The sequence below is a fragment of the Panthera uncia genome, chromosome B1 (genome assembly GCF_023721935.1).
Source record: "Panthera uncia isolate 11264 chromosome B1, Puncia_PCG_1.0, whole genome shotgun sequence".
In the NCBI taxonomy this organism is placed as follows: domain Eukaryota; kingdom Metazoa; phylum Chordata; class Mammalia; order Carnivora; family Felidae; genus Panthera; species Panthera uncia.
The window spans coordinates 43,695,277-43,712,881 of record NC_064811.1 but is presented as its reverse complement, the minus strand read 5'-3'; the positions used below and the strand labels follow the sequence as shown (position 1 = coordinate 43,712,881).

At 36.2% G+C, this 17,605-nt stretch overlaps 1 protein-coding gene across 5 annotated transcripts in view; it reads right to left on the bottom strand.

Annotated features, from left to right (window-relative positions):
- Nucleotides 1-5,350: 5,350 nt before the first annotated feature.
- The window catches only part of EXOC1 (exocyst complex component 1), a 62,488-nt gene continuing 50,233 nt past the window's right edge, over nucleotides 5,351-17,605 (bottom strand). For all 5 annotated transcript variants that reach the window (XM_049630483.1, XM_049630482.1, XM_049630485.1 and 2 more), the window contains 4 exons: nucleotides 13,483-13,666; nucleotides 11,480-11,679; nucleotides 8,695-8,889; nucleotides 5,351-6,852 (listed from right to left, as the gene is read on the bottom strand). In XM_049630483.1, the coding sequence (XP_049486440.1) occupies nucleotides 6,700-6,852; nucleotides 8,695-8,889; nucleotides 11,480-11,679; nucleotides 13,483-13,666 (732 nt within the window). In that variant the 3' untranslated portion in view covers nucleotides 5,351-6,699. The remainder of the gene's footprint in view (nucleotides 6,853-8,694; nucleotides 8,890-11,479; nucleotides 11,680-13,482; nucleotides 13,667-17,605) is intronic.

The following is a 17,605-nucleotide window of genomic DNA, read 5'->3' as shown; positions in this document are numbered from 1 at the left end:
ACTGATTTTTAGTTTAATTTCACTGTGTTCTGAGAGTGGGCAGTATATATTTTCTAGTTTTAAAAATTTATCAAGGTACACTTTATGGTCCGGAAGGTGGTCTATCTTGATGAATGTTTCATATGACCTTGAGAAGAATGTGTATTCTGCTACTGCTGAAGCAGTCTAAAGATGTCCATTATGTCCAACTGATTGATGATGTTGTTGAGTTCAGTTATGTCCTTGCTGATTTTCTTCTGCCTGTTGGATCTGTCCATTTCTTGTTTGTTTTTTTGTTTTAATTTGAGAGAGAGAAAGAGTGTAAGTGGGGGAGAAGGAAAGAGAATCTTAAGCAGGCTCTATGCTGTGTGGAGCCTGGTGTGGGACCTGATCCTATAACCACGAGATCATGACCTAAGCTGAAATCAAGAGTCAGACACTCAACTGACTGAGCCACCCATGTGTCCCAATCTGTCCATTTTTTAAGGAGGTGGGTTTATTTTTATATTTTATTTTTTTAGAGGTGGATTTAGGTCTCCAACTATAATGGTTGATTCATCTATTTCTCCTTGCAGTTCCATCAGTTTTTGCCTCATGAATTTTAATGGTCCGTTGTTAGCTGTATACATGTTAAGGATTTTTATGTCTTGTTGGAGAATTGACTTGTCATTATATAATTCCCTTCATTATCTCTGATAACTTTCCTTACTCTGCAGCCCGCTGTCCGAAATTAATATATTTACTCCTGCTTTGATTAATGTTAGCATGATATGTCTTCATCCACTTACTTTTATTTTTTAAGATTTTATTTTAAAGTAATCTATACACCCAACGTGGGGCTTGAACTCACAACCCCAAGACCAAGAGTCACATGATCCACCAACTGAGGCAGACAGGCATCCTTTTCATCCACTTACTTTTAATCTATATGTGTCTTTATATTTAAAGTGGGTTTATTACAGCCAACAGAGATAGGCATACCTTGGAGATAATTGCAGGTTTTTTTGAGGTCACTGCAATAAAACAAATATCACAATAAAATGTGTCAAATGAAATTTTTGGTTTCCCAGTGCATATAAAAGTTATGTTTACACCCCTCCGTAGTTTATTAAGTATGCAATAACATTATGTCTAAAAAAATAATGGATATACCTTAATTAAAGAATACTTTATTACTAAAAAATGCTAACCATTATCTAAGCCAACAGCAAGTTGTAATCACTGATTACAGATCACTGTAAGAAATATTACAATAATGAAAAGGTTTGAGGGGTGCCTGGGTTGCTCAGTTGGTTGAGCAACTGGCTCTTGGTTTCAGCTCAGGTCATGATCTCACGGTTTGTGGGATTGAGCCCTGTGTTGGGCTCTGTGCTAACAGTGCTGAGCCTGTTTGGGATTCTCTCTCTCTTTCTCTCTCTCTCTCTCTCTCTCTCTCTTTCTCTGTCCCTCACCTGCTAGTGCTCTCAGTCTCTCAAATTAAAATAAATAAACAAATAAATAAATACATTTAAAAAAAGAAAAAGAAAATGTTTGAAATACTGCAAGGATTACCAAGATGTGCACAGAAACATGGAGTGAGCAAACGCTGTTGGAACAATGCACAATAAAGCAAGAAGCAATAAAACAAGGTAGGCCTGTAGTTGGGTCTTATTTTATTTTTATTTTTTTAACATTTATTTATTTTTGAGACAGGGAGAGACAGAGCATGAACGGGGGAGGGTCAGAGAGAGGGAGACACAGAATCTGAAACAGGCTCCAGGCTCCGAGCTGGCAGTACAGAGCCCGACGCGGGGCTCGAACTCACAGACCGCGAGATCATGACCTGAGCCGAAGTCGGACGCTTAACCCACTGAGCCACCCAGGCGCCCCTAAATTTTTTAATGTTTATTTATTTTTGAGAGAGAGAGAAAGAGACAGAGCATGAGTGGGGGAGGGGCAGAGAGAGAGGGAAACACAGAATCCAAAGCAGGCTCCAGGCTTCAAGCTGTCAGCACAGAGCCTGACATGGGGCTCGAACTCATGGACCATGAAATCATGACCTGAACAGAAGTTGGACGCTCAACTGAGTGAGCCACCCAGGCGCCCCTGTTGGGTCTTATTTTTTGGTCCACTCTGGCAATCTCTCTTTCAATTAGTGCATTTAAACCTTTGACATTTAAAATAATTTTTAATATAGTTGAATAAGTAGCTACAATATTTGTTACTATTTTCTAATTGTTGCACTTGTTCATTGTTCCTACTTTTGTCTTTTTTTCTTTTTTTTGTCTTTTGTGGTTTTAACTGAGCATTTTAGATGATTCCATTTTCTTTTTTTTTTTTTTTAACTTTTTTTTTTTCAACGTTTTTTATTTATTTTTGGGACAGAGAGAGACAGAGCATGAACGGGGGGGGGGCAGAGAGAGAGGGAGACACAGAATCGGAAACAGGCTCCAGGCTCCGAGCCATCAGCCCAGAGCCCGACGCGGGGCTCGAACTCACGGACCGCGAGATCCGTGACCTGGCTGAAGTCGGACGCTTAACCGACTGTGCCACCCAGGCGCCCCTAGATGATTCCATTTTCTCTCCTTTCTTAGGATATTAATTACACTTCTTTTTAAACTTTTCCAGGTGGTTGCCCTCGAGTTTGCAATATATATTTACAACTAATCCAAATCTTTCAAATCACCCTATACCACTTCAGGGATAGGAAGAGTACTTTATAAAAATAAAATAATCCTAATTCCTCTCATTCTTTGTATCATTGCTATCACTCATTTCACTTATACATAAACATACATAAGCACACACACACACACACACACACACACATAATTGAATACGTTGTTGCTATTATTATTTGGAACAAACTCTTAGATCAATTAAGAACAAGAAAAATAAAAGTTTTTATTTTACATTCACTTATTCCTCCTCTGGTGCTCTCTGTTTATGTAGACCTGAGTTTCTGACCTCTATCATTTTCCTTCTAAAGAAGTTCTTTTAATATTTGTTGCAAGGCAAGTGTACTAGCAACAAATTCCCTCAATTTTTGCTCATTTGAGAAAGTCTTTCTCTCTCCTTCACTATCCTTGAAGGATAATTTCCCAGGATATAGAATTCTAGGTTGGTGGGTTTTTTCTCTCAATACTTCAAATATTTCACTCCACTCTCTTTTTGCTCACTTGGTTTCTGAGAAGTCAAACATAATTCTTATCCTTGTTCTCCAAGAAGTGAGGTCTTTGTTTTCCTCTTCTTCTTTCAGGATTTTTTTTTTTTAATCTTTGATTTTCTATGGCTTGATAATGATATGTGTAGGTGTAGCTTTTTGGGCATTCATCCTGCTCTTGTTTTCTGGAACAGCTTCCTGGATCAGTGGACAAGTTTGGTGTTGGACACTAACTCAGGGAACTTCTCAATCATTATTGTTTCAAATATTTCTTCTCTTCCTTTCTGTGGGGAATAAGTTTAGGAAATCCCTGAGCTTGCACCAATGGGTTAACAAGGTTTAGGATGAAAGCATCCAAGATTAGGTAAACAGGGCCAAAGTGCTCCCAGCATAGTACAAAAGTAGAAAGCTACTTCCATAGGTTGGATGTCTAGAATAGGTAAATAGGTAAACAGGGCTATAGACCCCTGGGAGCAGGGTGAAATTGCCCAGAGTGGAGCTAATTAGCAAAAGAAAGGTGCCTTGTTGACCCTGAGGTAGCATGTTCCATATGTCTTATCCCCTAGGCAAGTTAAGATAAATATGTGAGGCCCCTCACGCCTGCTGTAAACAGTCATCTGCTCAGTGCAGGGATTTTGTTTTCTTTTGACCCAAACTCCTAACACTGGATATCTTCAAAACTCTCTTTCTCTCACATACGATTTAATGTTCACTGTTTCACTGTCTCTTTCTGCATGTCCATCACATTTGTAAGCCTTCTGATCCTAATAAAAACGGAGCAATGACCCTTACTTTTGTCTCCTCCTGGATATTAGCCTCTCTCGCATTTAATTCTGCGTCCGTTCTCTTGCTGGACAAGAGAGAACTCCAGACTTGAAGTCTGAGACACCTTTCTCTCTTCTTCTGGTATTCCCATTACATGCGCATTATACCTTTTGTAATTGTTCCAGTCTTTGGATATTCTAGGTTTTTGTTGTTTTTTCCCCCTTCTAGTCTCTATTCTCTTTATGTTTGGCTTTGGAAGTTACTACTGAGACATGCTCAAGCTCAGAGATTCCTTAGCTGTGTCCAGTCCACGAATACGCTCATCAAGGGCATTCTTCATTTCTGTTACAGTGTTTTGATCATTAGGATTTCCTTTGTTTTTTTTTTGGAATTTCCATCGCTGCATATGTTGCCCATCTATTCTGGCATGCTCTCTATCTTACCCATTAGAGCACTTAGCATCTTAATTATAGTTGTTTCAAATTGCTGGTCTGATAATTCCAACAACCCTGTCGTATCTGAATCTTGCTCTGATGTTTGCTCTATGTCTTCAAACTGTTGTTGTTGTTGTTGTTTTGCCTTGAATGTGTCTTGTAATTGTTTCCTTGACAGCCAGATGTGATGTACTGGGTAAAAGGAACTGCTGTAAACAGGCCATTAGTAATGTGGTGGTGAGGTGTTGGCGGTGGGGAGGGGGGTACTGTTCTATAGTCCTATGAATAGGTCTCAGTCTTTCAGTGAGCCTGTACAACCAGACTATGAACTTTACCTGTGCTTTTCAGTCCTCCTTCCCCCTTTATGTGGGAAAGGATGACTAGAGTGGACTGAAGATGGGTATTTCCCTTCCTCCATGTACAAGGCTAAGCCAGCTGGAGTTGGATATTTCCTTCTCCCAGGTCCTCCCTGCCAGAAGCACAGGGGGATTTTTCTCTGTTACTCACTGTGAGAACCTAGCAGAACTATGGGATGTAAAACTCACAAATATCTGAGGGACTCCCAAGGACTGGATGCCTGGAATTTTTATTTCTCAGACTTAACCCACACTCAGTCTCAAGCAAATTGTTAATTACAGTTCAGTTTTCCCTACCTGGGCACTGGTTCCTGTGGGTTTCAGCTTGTGGGTTTCTGCTCCAATAAGTTCTACTGTTGGATGTCTCTAATTGTAGTAGTGGTTTTCCTTGTGACCTCACTTCTCTTACAGATCTAAGAAGAGTTGATTTTTCAGTTTGTTCAGCTTTCCACTTGTTAGACTGGAGAGGCGACTTTCAAGCTTGTTAGGCACAGGGCTAGAATATTGGAAATCTGTACTGAATCCTTACATTTGAGGATAACTGCCATTTCTATTATGTTATGTGTTCTTACACGGACACATGAAATATTCCTCCACTTACGTAGGCCTTCTTTAATATCTTTCAATAGTTTTATAATTTTCTTCATAAAGGTCTTATACATCTTGTGCTGCTATAATAAAATACCATAGACTGAGTGGGTTAACTAACAGAACTTTATTTTCTCAATTTTGGAGGCTGGAAGTCCAAGATCAGGGTGCTGGCATGGTTGGGTTCTTGTGAGCTCTCTTTCCGGCCTGCAGATGGCTGCCTTCCTGCTGTGTCCTCACATGGCAAAGAGCCCTGGTGGCTTCTTACAAGGGTACGATTTCTACTGGATCAGGGCGCTATACTTATGACCCCATTTAACCTTGATCTCTCTCCTTAAAGCCTTATTTCTAATCAGATTCTGGCGGGGGGGAGGGGATGCTGGTTAGGGGTTCCACATAGGAATTCTGAGAAGACACATTTCAGTTAATAGTACAATGGTTTGTTAGATTTAGTCCTAAATACTAAATATTTTTGATGCTATTATAAATGGTTTTATTTTTCTTATTATACTCTTAAGTGTTTTATGGTAAATGAACATGTAATTTTTGTTTACTGATTTTATAAGAATTTGCTTTTATACAAAAAATAGCAAATAACAGATCTAAGAATGATATTACCAAATTTTAACTTTTCTGAAAAAATTTTTTTTGAAAATGTCTTTATTTCAGATTCATTGCTACACAGAGTCACATAATCCTCAAAATCTAAGTCTACAACTGATCATCACAAGATCCCTGTCCATATACACATTAGTTAGACAGAGGGAAAAATTCTGTACAATATTTTAGTAGTTACATGATTTGAAAGCAATAGTGAATTGGTGAAAACTGAAGAACTTTCAATGCATTACACACAGGATAACTATTCTCAAATACAAGAAACTAGGCAATAAAAGAAAACTTTCTGTTCAGTTACAGAAGAATGCTAAAGGCATATTATGATGAGAGAAATGCTTTAAGTTAGTACACAACCTACTGGGTAAATAAAACTGCTACATAAATTGGTACTTTTGTTCTTGAATATTTGTAGTATGGTATTACCCATTTACCTGACATTTAATAATACATAAAGTTCAAGTCTGGGTTCTCAAGACAGTTACTTGATAATTTCGAATAGTGTCTGGTGTACCCAGTGTTTTTTTCATTTATCTTTCACTTTCTGGGACACTCAATTTGCTGTTTTTCCTTTCACATGTCCCTGTTAGCACATATGGCCAAGCGACCACCTGGAACAGGGGAAGTCTCATGTTATTAGTTACACAGGTAAGGGAAGTTGCATATACCCACTCCTCCTATCCAGTCTGTTGACTTAAAGCAGCAGGGGCAACCTAGCACCTAAATCTTTTCTTTCCATACACACACACACACACACACACACACACACACACACACACACATAAAATAGTAGACACTTCTTTCATCTATCTCTTCTGTTTTAGTGGGACTGTGCAATGCTGGAACAATAATCTAGAATGTCCTGAATGGTGAATTCCATCGTAACGCCAGATCCAGGATAACAGCGAGCTATCAAACCTTCAAAGTGCTTATACTGGCGTATAAATTCATCTTGCATAGAGTGCCACACCACCTATTATAAAAATGACAATAAGTTACTAAATTATGAATGGAAATATATAATCAGGTTAAGTAGAAATAATGTCAAGACATATTCTAAGAATTTAGCAGTGTAATGGTTAAGAACATGCACCCTGGCTCCTTAGACTTAGAACATATGTGACCCTGATTATGTTGAATCACTACCCTGTGCCTCAAGCTCCTCATCTGTAAGCCAGGGTAGTAACAATGATACCTTCCTCATAAGTTTCTTGTGAGGATTAAATGAGTGCATGTATGTAAAGTGCTTAGAACATGTTTGACATAGCAAGCACTCATTACATTTTAGCCATTATTATATCTACTACAATATCCAATACAGATGTGTATTTACACAATTATATATGGAACTAAGACTAGTAATTAAATGGAATGCAACAGTTAATGCTTAAATTTCATTTCGGATGAAAGTTTAAAAAGTTCTTTAGCTAAAATTGATGATACAAAACATTGCTTGATGCTATGAAGGACACCAAGATGGATTATCTGCAATCCAAGGATTTATGATTTAGCAGTGGGAATAACTATGTAGACACCTATCAAGGCAGAATCTGATTTTACATTGACATATTAGCTAATACTAACAGGTTACATTTATTTATTTATTTTTTCAATGTTTATTTTTTTTCTGAAAGAGAGAGTGAGTGTGAGCAGGGGAGGGACAGAGAGATGGAGTGAGAGAATCTCAAGCAGAATCCGTGCTCAGCACAGAGCCCAAGGTAGGACTCAATCTCATAACCACAAAATTACAACCTGAGCCAATATCAAGAGTTGGATTCTTCAACGACTGAGCCACCCAGGCATCCATAACAGGTTACATTTATTGATGCTTACTGTGTATCAGCACAGTACAAAGGCTTTATATATGTATCATCCTATTTACATCTCATGACTAGCTGGTGAGGGTGGGTGCTATGACCATCATCACTATCCAACAGATAGTATTCTTCCAGGATTTTTCCTCATAAACCCTAAACATCATAAATACTAAATTCCTGTCACCTTAAGTCTATTTGCTAAAGAGTATTACACTTTTGGCTTTACATCTTTTAGCTCATGGTATTTCTTCCACCTGGAATGTCACTCCTTTTGCTTTATCTGTACCTACCTGAATTTCAGAGGCTGACACAAATGCAATAACCCTCATGAAGCCTTTGATGATGTTGAAATCTGAATTATTCTCACTCATGTCTGGGTCTTTCAGTATGGTTTAAGAAAAATGGCTCAATTTGGGGTTTAAATCTGGCTCTACCATCCGTTAGCTATGAGATCTTGGTCATGTTACTCCACCTCCCTAAGCTTTTGATTTTCTCATCTGTAAAATGGCAATGACAATAATAGTAGTGTCCACTATATGAGGGAGGTATTATTTCCACTTTTCAAGTAAGAAAATTGAGGCTCAGAGAGGTTAAGCAACTTGCCTAAAGTCATACAACTTAATCTGGAGCTGCATTTCTAACTCTGGCCCCCAAGCTCAGCATCACTCCGCTGTACTATGCTCTCTTCCATTTAGTTACCTTCCTCAAACCTAAAAAACAAACAAACAAAAACCTCAAAAAAACCCACAGCCCTAAGCAAAACAACTAATGTCTCAAAACAATAAAGCAGAAATATAAGATAAACAGGAATAGTCATATAAACTTATATTATCAATGTTGTTCCTTTCTTCCTCACAACTCATTAATCTGGCCTATAATTTATGGAACTTTCCTCTTGCACTAAAATAGAAAATCTGTAGCCTTTCTAGATGACTCCTGGAGAAAAGCAATATATGTAAAGATGTGCAATCTAGGATGGTTAAAGGAACTAAGCATACCTGAAGTAAGTTCTCCTCTTCGCATAAATGTTTATCAACCTTTTTGTAGAGGTTATCTAGACCTTTTTTCACTTCCTTTCCAGGATACTCTTTAATGACTTTACGAAGTTCTTGTTTGTTAAATGCAAGTTGATAGCTTACTTCCTCCTCTCTTATACCCTGTGCCACACGAGCTTCAACACCTTCAAAGAAATGCTTCAAGGAAATGAAAAGAAATAATGGCTAAGCACTGCTTTTATTACCATTTAAATTAAAAAAAAAAAAACCCTCATTATAAAATAGTATTTATTCACTGTATTAAACTCAGAAAATATATTAAAAATGTATCACACTACTCAGAGATAACCACTGTTAACATTTTAGATTTCCTTCTAGTCTTTTCTTGTAAATATATAAATTAGGTTATATGTTGTATTTCCCATTTAATATTTTGTTTTCTCCAAACTATAAATTTTAACAGCTGCATAATGTTCTATCTAATGGCTGAACTACAATTTATTCATTGCTCCTGTATTGGATATTTAACATTTTTCACTTTTTCAGAGTTGGCAAAATCTACTCCGATTAAAAGAAATTTATTGTACACACAGTGGTCATAAATATTTTTCATACAAAAGTATTTACCCACAATACTGATTACTTTCCAGTACAACTTTCAAGGTCTATGATTCCTTAGTTGAGGAGCATCATTTTAAGTATTCTGAAGATTCTTCAAATACATAATTTGCTTCCAAGTTCAATCAATTTATATTTCTATCAATAGGACATGAAACTGCTACTTACCACATAATCATCAGAATTACCACAATTTAAAGAAATTACATTTTGATGAGTGAAAAGGTTTATTTGTTGTTTTATTTCACGACTCTTTGGCTATAAATGAAATTAACCTGCTTTCATATTTTATAGTATATTCAGAACCCTTGCCCATTTATACATTGGGATCTTAGTGCTTTCCTTATTGATTTTAAAAAGGCATTTTATATTAAATATACTGACTATTGTATTGTTACAAATATTCATTTCAGGTCGTCTTTGAAATATATTTGTTTTTTAAATATGCAGTTTTATTGACACGCCTTTATGTGAGTACTGTACAATATGATTTAATGCTGACAAGCCAAATCTCCTCTCATTACTTTTCTCTAAAATTTTCTTGGTAAGTACTATTTGTTTTTCATTAAATTATTATGCTTTTGCTAATAATTTTTTTTTTAATTTTTTTTTTTTCAACGTTTTTTATTTATTTTTGGGACAGAGAGAGACAGAGCATGAACGGGGGAGGGGCAGAGAGAGAGGGAGACACAGAATCGGAAACAGGCTCCAGGCTCCGAGCCATCAGCCCAGAGCCTGACGCGGGGCTCGAACTCACGGACCGCGAGATCGTGACCTGGCTGAAGTCGGACACTTAACCGACTGCGCCACCCAGGCGCCCCGCTAATAATTTTTTTGATAAATTTATTCCTGGTGCTTTTAAAAATTTTGTTTCTACATCAACTTTTTTTTTTTTTAAGTTCATCTGTTTATTTTGAGACAAGGAGAAAGAGAGATTGTGTGTGTGCATGTGCACATGCAAGCAGGGAAGCACCGGGGATGGGGGGAGAGAAAATCTCAGGTAGCCCCTGTGCTGGCAGTGCAGAGCCCTATGTAGGGCTTGATCTCATAAACTGTGATATCATGACCTGAGCCAAAATCAAGAGTCACACACTGAACTGACTGAGCCACCCAGGCGCCCCTGTTTCTACATAACCTTTTAATTGGTTGTTATAACATACCAGAAATAAATTATTTTTTTATACACTTATTTCAAATCCTGCTACTTTATCATAGATCAGTAATTTCAACCTATTATATATAGGTGATTATAACCTTAACTTTCCTTTCCATATCTTTTATTTATGTTTCTGGTCTTATTGCATTGGCTAGAGCTTCCATAACAATGTTAAATATTAAAGGATCTAGCAATGATTCTGCTTTAAATTTTATTTCAAAGGGAATGGTTCTAATGTTGCAGTTAAGTACCAAGTAGACTTTAGGTCTAAGAAAGACCTTTTACCCTAGAGAAATAATATCTGTCTGTTCTTAAGTTTTAGAAGCAATTGGTTAAATATGATTAAATGTCTTTTAAGCATTTGTTGTTGACAACATATATATATTTTGGCTCTAATTTCAAGTTAAAAACTTATGAAAGAGCACTAATCACATTGTGGACAAAGTTATCTAGAAGGGTCCACTGAAGCTTCCACTATTGTAAAGTTCTCTAAAACCATCCATTCTTAATTGTAATAATCAAATATGCTCTGGAGAATGACTCACTTCAGAAAAGGAAGGGAAAGAAAAAGGCAATGAAAAAAGCAATTTTTGGTTTTCTTTTTATCTTGATAAAGTTTTCAAAATCTTCATTTGAACTAGGGTTAGAGATGAGCCATTTATGAGCCAGAGAACCTGGTACAATGGAAAAGCCTAATCTAGGGTTCATTCCCCCAGCTTTGCTACTTGCCAGTTATTATGACTTCAAGCAAGTTTATTTACTTTCAGTTTCTTCATTTGTAAAATGGGTTGATGCTACCTTAGCCCAGATCATTTTCCGCAAGAATTAAAATAAGGTATAGAGCACCTAATAGTGTCTTAGCACACTGGAACCTTTGATAACTGAGTCCCTCCTTCCTTATCCTTTTGCATCAATACATGAGCAAATTAGTATGAATGTTTGTGTTATTCATATCTAAATATATGATATACAGGTTCAAAATCAGGAAAATTCACTGAATGAAAATATACTTACATTTAGCTTTTCAAGAGGTTGTCCTAAAGAGTAAATGACATAAGACTGAAGGTGATCTGTGTATTTTTGTTTGGCTTCTTTTTTTTCAGCTTCTAGACATGAGATTTTCAAACGAGACAGTGTTGCAAAAATATGGTGAAAGTTTTCCATCATAACTACATCCCTGGGGGTCTTCTGGCTTTCATTTGCTACTTTCTCCACTAAAATCAAAAAAAAAGAAAAAATATAATAACATTTTGATATGAATAGGACCATATTTAGCTATAAAAATATTTACATGATTTTTTTCATTTGTAAGTTTAAGAAGTAAGCACATTTCTGGACTTAATAAAATATACTAAAGGGTTTTCATATCCACTTAAATCTAATTAAAAAAATCACTCTAAAACAGTCATATATGTGTGTGTGTGTGTGTGTGTATCTGTGTATATAAATGTGTATATATACACATTTGCATATATACAAATATTTCAAATACACTAAATCTGGATTCCTATTTGCAATTTTCAGCCAAAGAAATTCTAAATTGCTCACGTACTTAAAAATGTAGAAAGCAAATAAATAAACAAATACAATCACAAGTACCAGAGAAAATAAAGCTAATTAAAAAAAAAAACAAAACTTTTGTGATAGCATGACCTTTTTAAGAATGGTCCAAAAACTAAGAAGTCATAAAGGGAAAGATAAATAAATCGGACATGAAATTTCAAAGCTCTTGCATGGTAAAAAAAAAAAAAAAAAAACCAACCATAAACAAAATCAATTTATAGCCTATTAGGTCGACAAAGAATAAAAAGACTGATAATATCTACTAATATCCAGCATTAATGAGATGTGATGAAAACTCTCACCAACCATTCAGAACACTAAACTGGTTTAACCTTTCTGTATGGCAATTTGGCAAAGGCCTTGAGATATATGCAAACTTTTTGACCTGGTAATTCCATTTCCAGTAATATACTCCAAGGAAATGACTGGACAAGAATACAAAAATATATGCAAAAAATTAGAAACAAACTAAATGCTTATTAATAGGAGATTTGATAAATAATAACACATGGAATACTATGTGGTCATGAAAATGATTATAGTAATAACATAAATTGACAAGGAAAGGCACTAGAATTATGGAGTAGCAGGTTATATTAAAGAACACACACACACACACACACACACACTCAACATACACATATATATGAAGGAGAAATATTAAACAGTTTGGAAGGATAAAAATTAAATGTTATCTCTGCCTGATGAGATTACAAATTATTTTCTTTTTGATTTTTAAAATTTGTTTTTTTATTTTTGGGGGTGTGTAATGAGCATGTATTACTTTACAATCAGACAAAGAAAAGCTACTGTGAATTTCAAAAGAAATCTCAACCATACAAACATCCAATCGTGTAATTTATCCATCTTTCCCTTGACCTGATCCCACCGAAAATGTTGTATGTAATTGGTAAGATGATTCCTCTTTCTGTCAATTGTTTCAGCTTTTAAAATTCCTGACTACATGCAATCAGATCATTTATCTGAAACTAAATGGCACATCCTACTGTTTCTGTAACTTAATTGTGGGATCTGATACTACAGGAAGACAGTGAATTATACAGTATTTTAGCATTAATCTACCTTATGGGACAGAAATGAAAACTGAGGCCTAAAGAAGTATATTGATTTGCTTAAGGTTACACAGACATTTGCTAAGATGCAAATGTAAAATCTCATTTTTAATTTTTAAATTTTTTTAAAAGGTCATTTTTGGGGATTAAAAAAGGAATTTCAATTTTGCATAGTGATAAGCCCATATGAACCCTAAAATAGAAGTGGTTCCTGATGAATATGAATGGGTTTTATTTTTCAGGTTCAAGAAATAATTACTTTCAGAAAGTTAAAAAAGACTATAGAATATGGAAAATGAACGTATCTATCCTCCAACTTGAATTACCATAATAGTGAAAACAACCAACCAAAAAATTCTTTAGAACATAACAAAAGCTTACCATTAACAAATACTCCTCTGATAAGTTTGGTATATGCTTTATCTAGATCTCCACGACGCTCAGCATTTTTAAAGATTGATTCTGCGAGTCCAGCAAATTCTTCAAATTCAGCAACAAATGGAAGAATTCCTACTTTACTCTTTTTTGAGATCTTTACTTCTTCCATTTGCCTTATTTGATTACTCTAATGTTAGGCAGAAAGCAAGGGAGAGAAAGAGCCAGGCAGCTTAGAAACAACATATAGTCATAAGCAAATGTATACATCATAGTGGCAGGACATAATTTAGTACCTAGAACATTTTGGATGTTTACTAATTACAGATTAACACGATAGGGATAACCAAGAAAAACAATTTTCATAAATTAAAACCATAAGAGACTCTTAACTATAGAGAACAAACGGAGGGTTGGTGGAGGTATGTGGGTCAGGGGATGGGCTAAATGGGTGATGGGTATTAAGGAGGACACTTGTTGTGATGAGCACTGGGTGTTGTATGTAAGTGATGAATCACTGAATTCTACTCCTGAAACCAATTTTACTGTAAATGTATCCTAACTAGAACTTAAATAAAAACTTCAAATTTTAAAAAAGTACATATATTTTAAGAAAATAACATCAAGGAAAAAAAATCCAAATTATTTAAAACAAGATACAATCAAACCTTGTGAACCTCAAGTATTTATTTGTTCAAAGAAAAACAAGCAATAAACAATTCTGTTATTCATGAAAGGTAAGTATAAGGTAATTGTTTATCTTGGGGCAGACTAGATAACAGAGCACACACAGGATTCCTCTAGGTTATTTCCGGTTTGAGAACCATAGTCATTTCCAATTCTCATTAGCCTAAATTTTGTGTTTGGATAGAGCAGTTCTTTAATTTCTGGGTGTGAGAACAGAGAGGGAGAACAGGCATTTCTACTACGGATTTACATACTATATAGTTTTCCATGTATCCATCAGTTACTTATTCTAAAATTATTTCAGCAAAGTGCTTGTGTGCGATGTTGACAAAGTAAAAAAGGGATATCTCATATAGACAAAACCTAGACATTTGGGTCAAAAAGATCCACAAATCCAATTACGGTTCTGTGTACTTCTCAGAGGATCTAGATATATTCACAGTAAGAATTACACTGCTAAATACTATAAGATCATTTTTACTTCTACCTAAAATTTCATAAATGATTTTGGGGGTATAACTTGAAAATCAAATGACATGTGGCTTAGAAAAGTAATTACTTCCAGGCTACAGATATTAGTATTAGAAAGTCCTGTGGAGCACTGTCACCCATTTGATATTATCTTTATTACTATGGCATACCCATTTTATTGCGCTTCACTTTTTTCCAACAGCATTTTCTAACTTCACATCTCTGTGTCACATTTTGGTAACTGGCAATATTTCAAGTTTTTGATCATTATTATTATATTTGTAAGGATCTTCTGTGATGCATGATCTTTTGTTTGGCTTGCCACAAACCATGTCCGTATAAGCTGGCAGAGTTAATCAATAAATGTGTGTATTCTGACTACTCTACCAACCAGCCATTCCTCCATCTCCCTCCCTCTCCTCAGGCCGAGACACAATTTTATTTTCTGAGACACAATATTGACATGAGGCCATTTAATAGCCCTATAATGGCCTCTAAGTGTTCAAGGGAAAGGAATAATCCACACGCTTCTCACTTTAAATCAACAACTAAAAATGATTAAGCCTAGTGAGGAAGGCATATCAAAAGAGGACACGCTGAAAGGTAGGCCTTTTGCGTCAAATAGTCAAGTTGTGAATGCAAAGAAAAAGTTTTTGAAGGAAATGAATAGTGTTACTCCAGTGCACACACAAATGGTAAGAAAGCAAATTAGCCTTATTGCTGATATGGAAAAAATCTGAGTGGTCAGGATAGAAGATCAAGCTAGCCACAACATCCTCTTAAACCAAAGCCTAATCCAGAGTAAGGACCTAACTCTTCTCAATTCTATGAAGGTTGAGAGAGGTGAGGAAGATGCAGAAGAAAAGTCTGAAGCTAGCAGAGGTTGGTTCATGAGGTTTAAGGAAAGAAGCCGTCTCCATAACATAAAGTGCAAGGTGAGGCAGCAAGTGCTGCTGTAGAAGCTGCAAGTTACCCAGAAGGTCTCGCTAAGATCATTAATCAAAGTGGCTACACTGAGTGACAGATTTTCAGTGTAGACACAACAGTCTTGTTTTGGGAGAAGATGTCATTTAGGACTTTCATAGGTACAGAGACATCAATGCCTGGCTTCAAAGCCTTGGGACAGGCTCACTTGTTAGGGGCTAATGTTGGTGACTTTAAGTTGAAGCCAATGCCCATTTACCATTCCCCAAATCGTAGGGCCCTCGAGAATTATGCAAATTTATTCTGCTTCTGCTCTATAAATAGAATAAGAAAGCCTGGATGATAGCTCATCTGTTTACAACATGATTTATGGACTATTTTAAGCTCACTGTTGAGACCTACTATTCAGAAAACAGATTCCTTTCAAAATATGACTGCTCAATGACAACGCACCTGGTTACCCAAGAGCTCTGATGGAGATGCACAATGAGATTAATGTTGTTTACGTGTTTGCTGACACAACATCCATTCTGCAGCCCATGGATCAAGGAATCATTTCAACTTTCAAGTTTTATTATTTAAGAAAGATATTTTGGGGGCGCCTGGGTGGCTCAGTCGGTTAAGCAGCCGACTTCAGCTCAGGTCATGATCTTGCGGTCCATGAGTTCGAGCCCCGCGTTGGGCTCTGTGCTGACAGCTCGGAGCCTGGAGCCCGTTTCGGATTCTGTGTCTCCCTCTCTCTGACCCTCCCCCATTCATACTCGGTCTCTCTCTGTCTCAAAAATAAATAAACGTTAAAAAAAAATTAATAAAAAAAAAAAAGAAAAATATTTTTGATTTTGTATCTGATGAATCTGGGCAAAATAAATTAAAAACCTTCTGAAGAGGATTCACCATTCTAGATGCCAATAAGAACATTTGTGTTTCATGGGAAGAGGTCAAAAGCATCAACATGAACAGGAGTTTGAAAGAAGATGCTTTTACCCTCATGGATGACTGTGAAGGGTTCAAGACTTCAGTGGAGGAAGTAACTGCAGATATGGTGGAAATTACAAGAGAACTAGAAGTGGAGCCTGATGATGTAACTGAATTGCTACAATCTCATGATAAAACTTTAATAGATGAGGAGTTGCTTTTTATGGATGAGTTAAGAAAGTGGTTTCTTGGGACAGAACATACTTCTGTTAAAGATGCTGTGAAGACTGTTGACAACAACAGATTTAGAACCAAGTTTAGAATTTACATAAACTTAGTTGATAAAGCAGCGGCAGGGTTTGAGAGGACTGACTCCAATTTTGAAAGAAGTTCTGTGGATAGAATGTTATCAAACAGCATCCCATGCTATAGAGAAATTGTTTGTGAAAAGAAGAGTTGATTTATGGGGCAAACTTCATTGTTGTCTTATTTTAAGAAACTGCCACAGCCATCCCAGCCTTCAGTAATCATCACCCTGATCACTTAGCAGCCATAAACCTGGAGTCAAGACCTTCCATCAGAGAAAAGATGACAACTCACTGAAAGTTCAGATGATGGTCAGCATTTTTTAGCAATAAAATAGTTTTATATTATATATATTGTTTTTTAGACATTGAACATTAAATAGACTACATTATAGTATAAAAATAAGTTTTATATGTACTGGGAAACCAAAAAATTCATGTGAATTCACTTTGTTGCAATACTGGCTTTACTGTAATACTAGCTCTATTGTGGTAGCCTGGCTCAGCTGAAGCTGAAATATTTCTGAGGTATTCTTGTATTCCAATATTTATTTATCAGTATTGATAACTGTGAAGAGTAAAACTGAATGCAGTAGAGAGGGTAGTGTAAGACTGCAGGCACTGGAACCAGACTGTCTGGGTACGAATACCAATTCTATTACTTTGACCTGGAGAAAGTAACATAACGTCTCAGAGCATCTACCTTATGTAGGGGGGAGGAGGTTGTGAGGATTAGATGAGATAATGTGTGCCACGTGCTTAGATCAGCATCTGGTACACAGTGAGCACTAATTTAGAATGCTGGCCTATGGTTGTTATTAAACTGC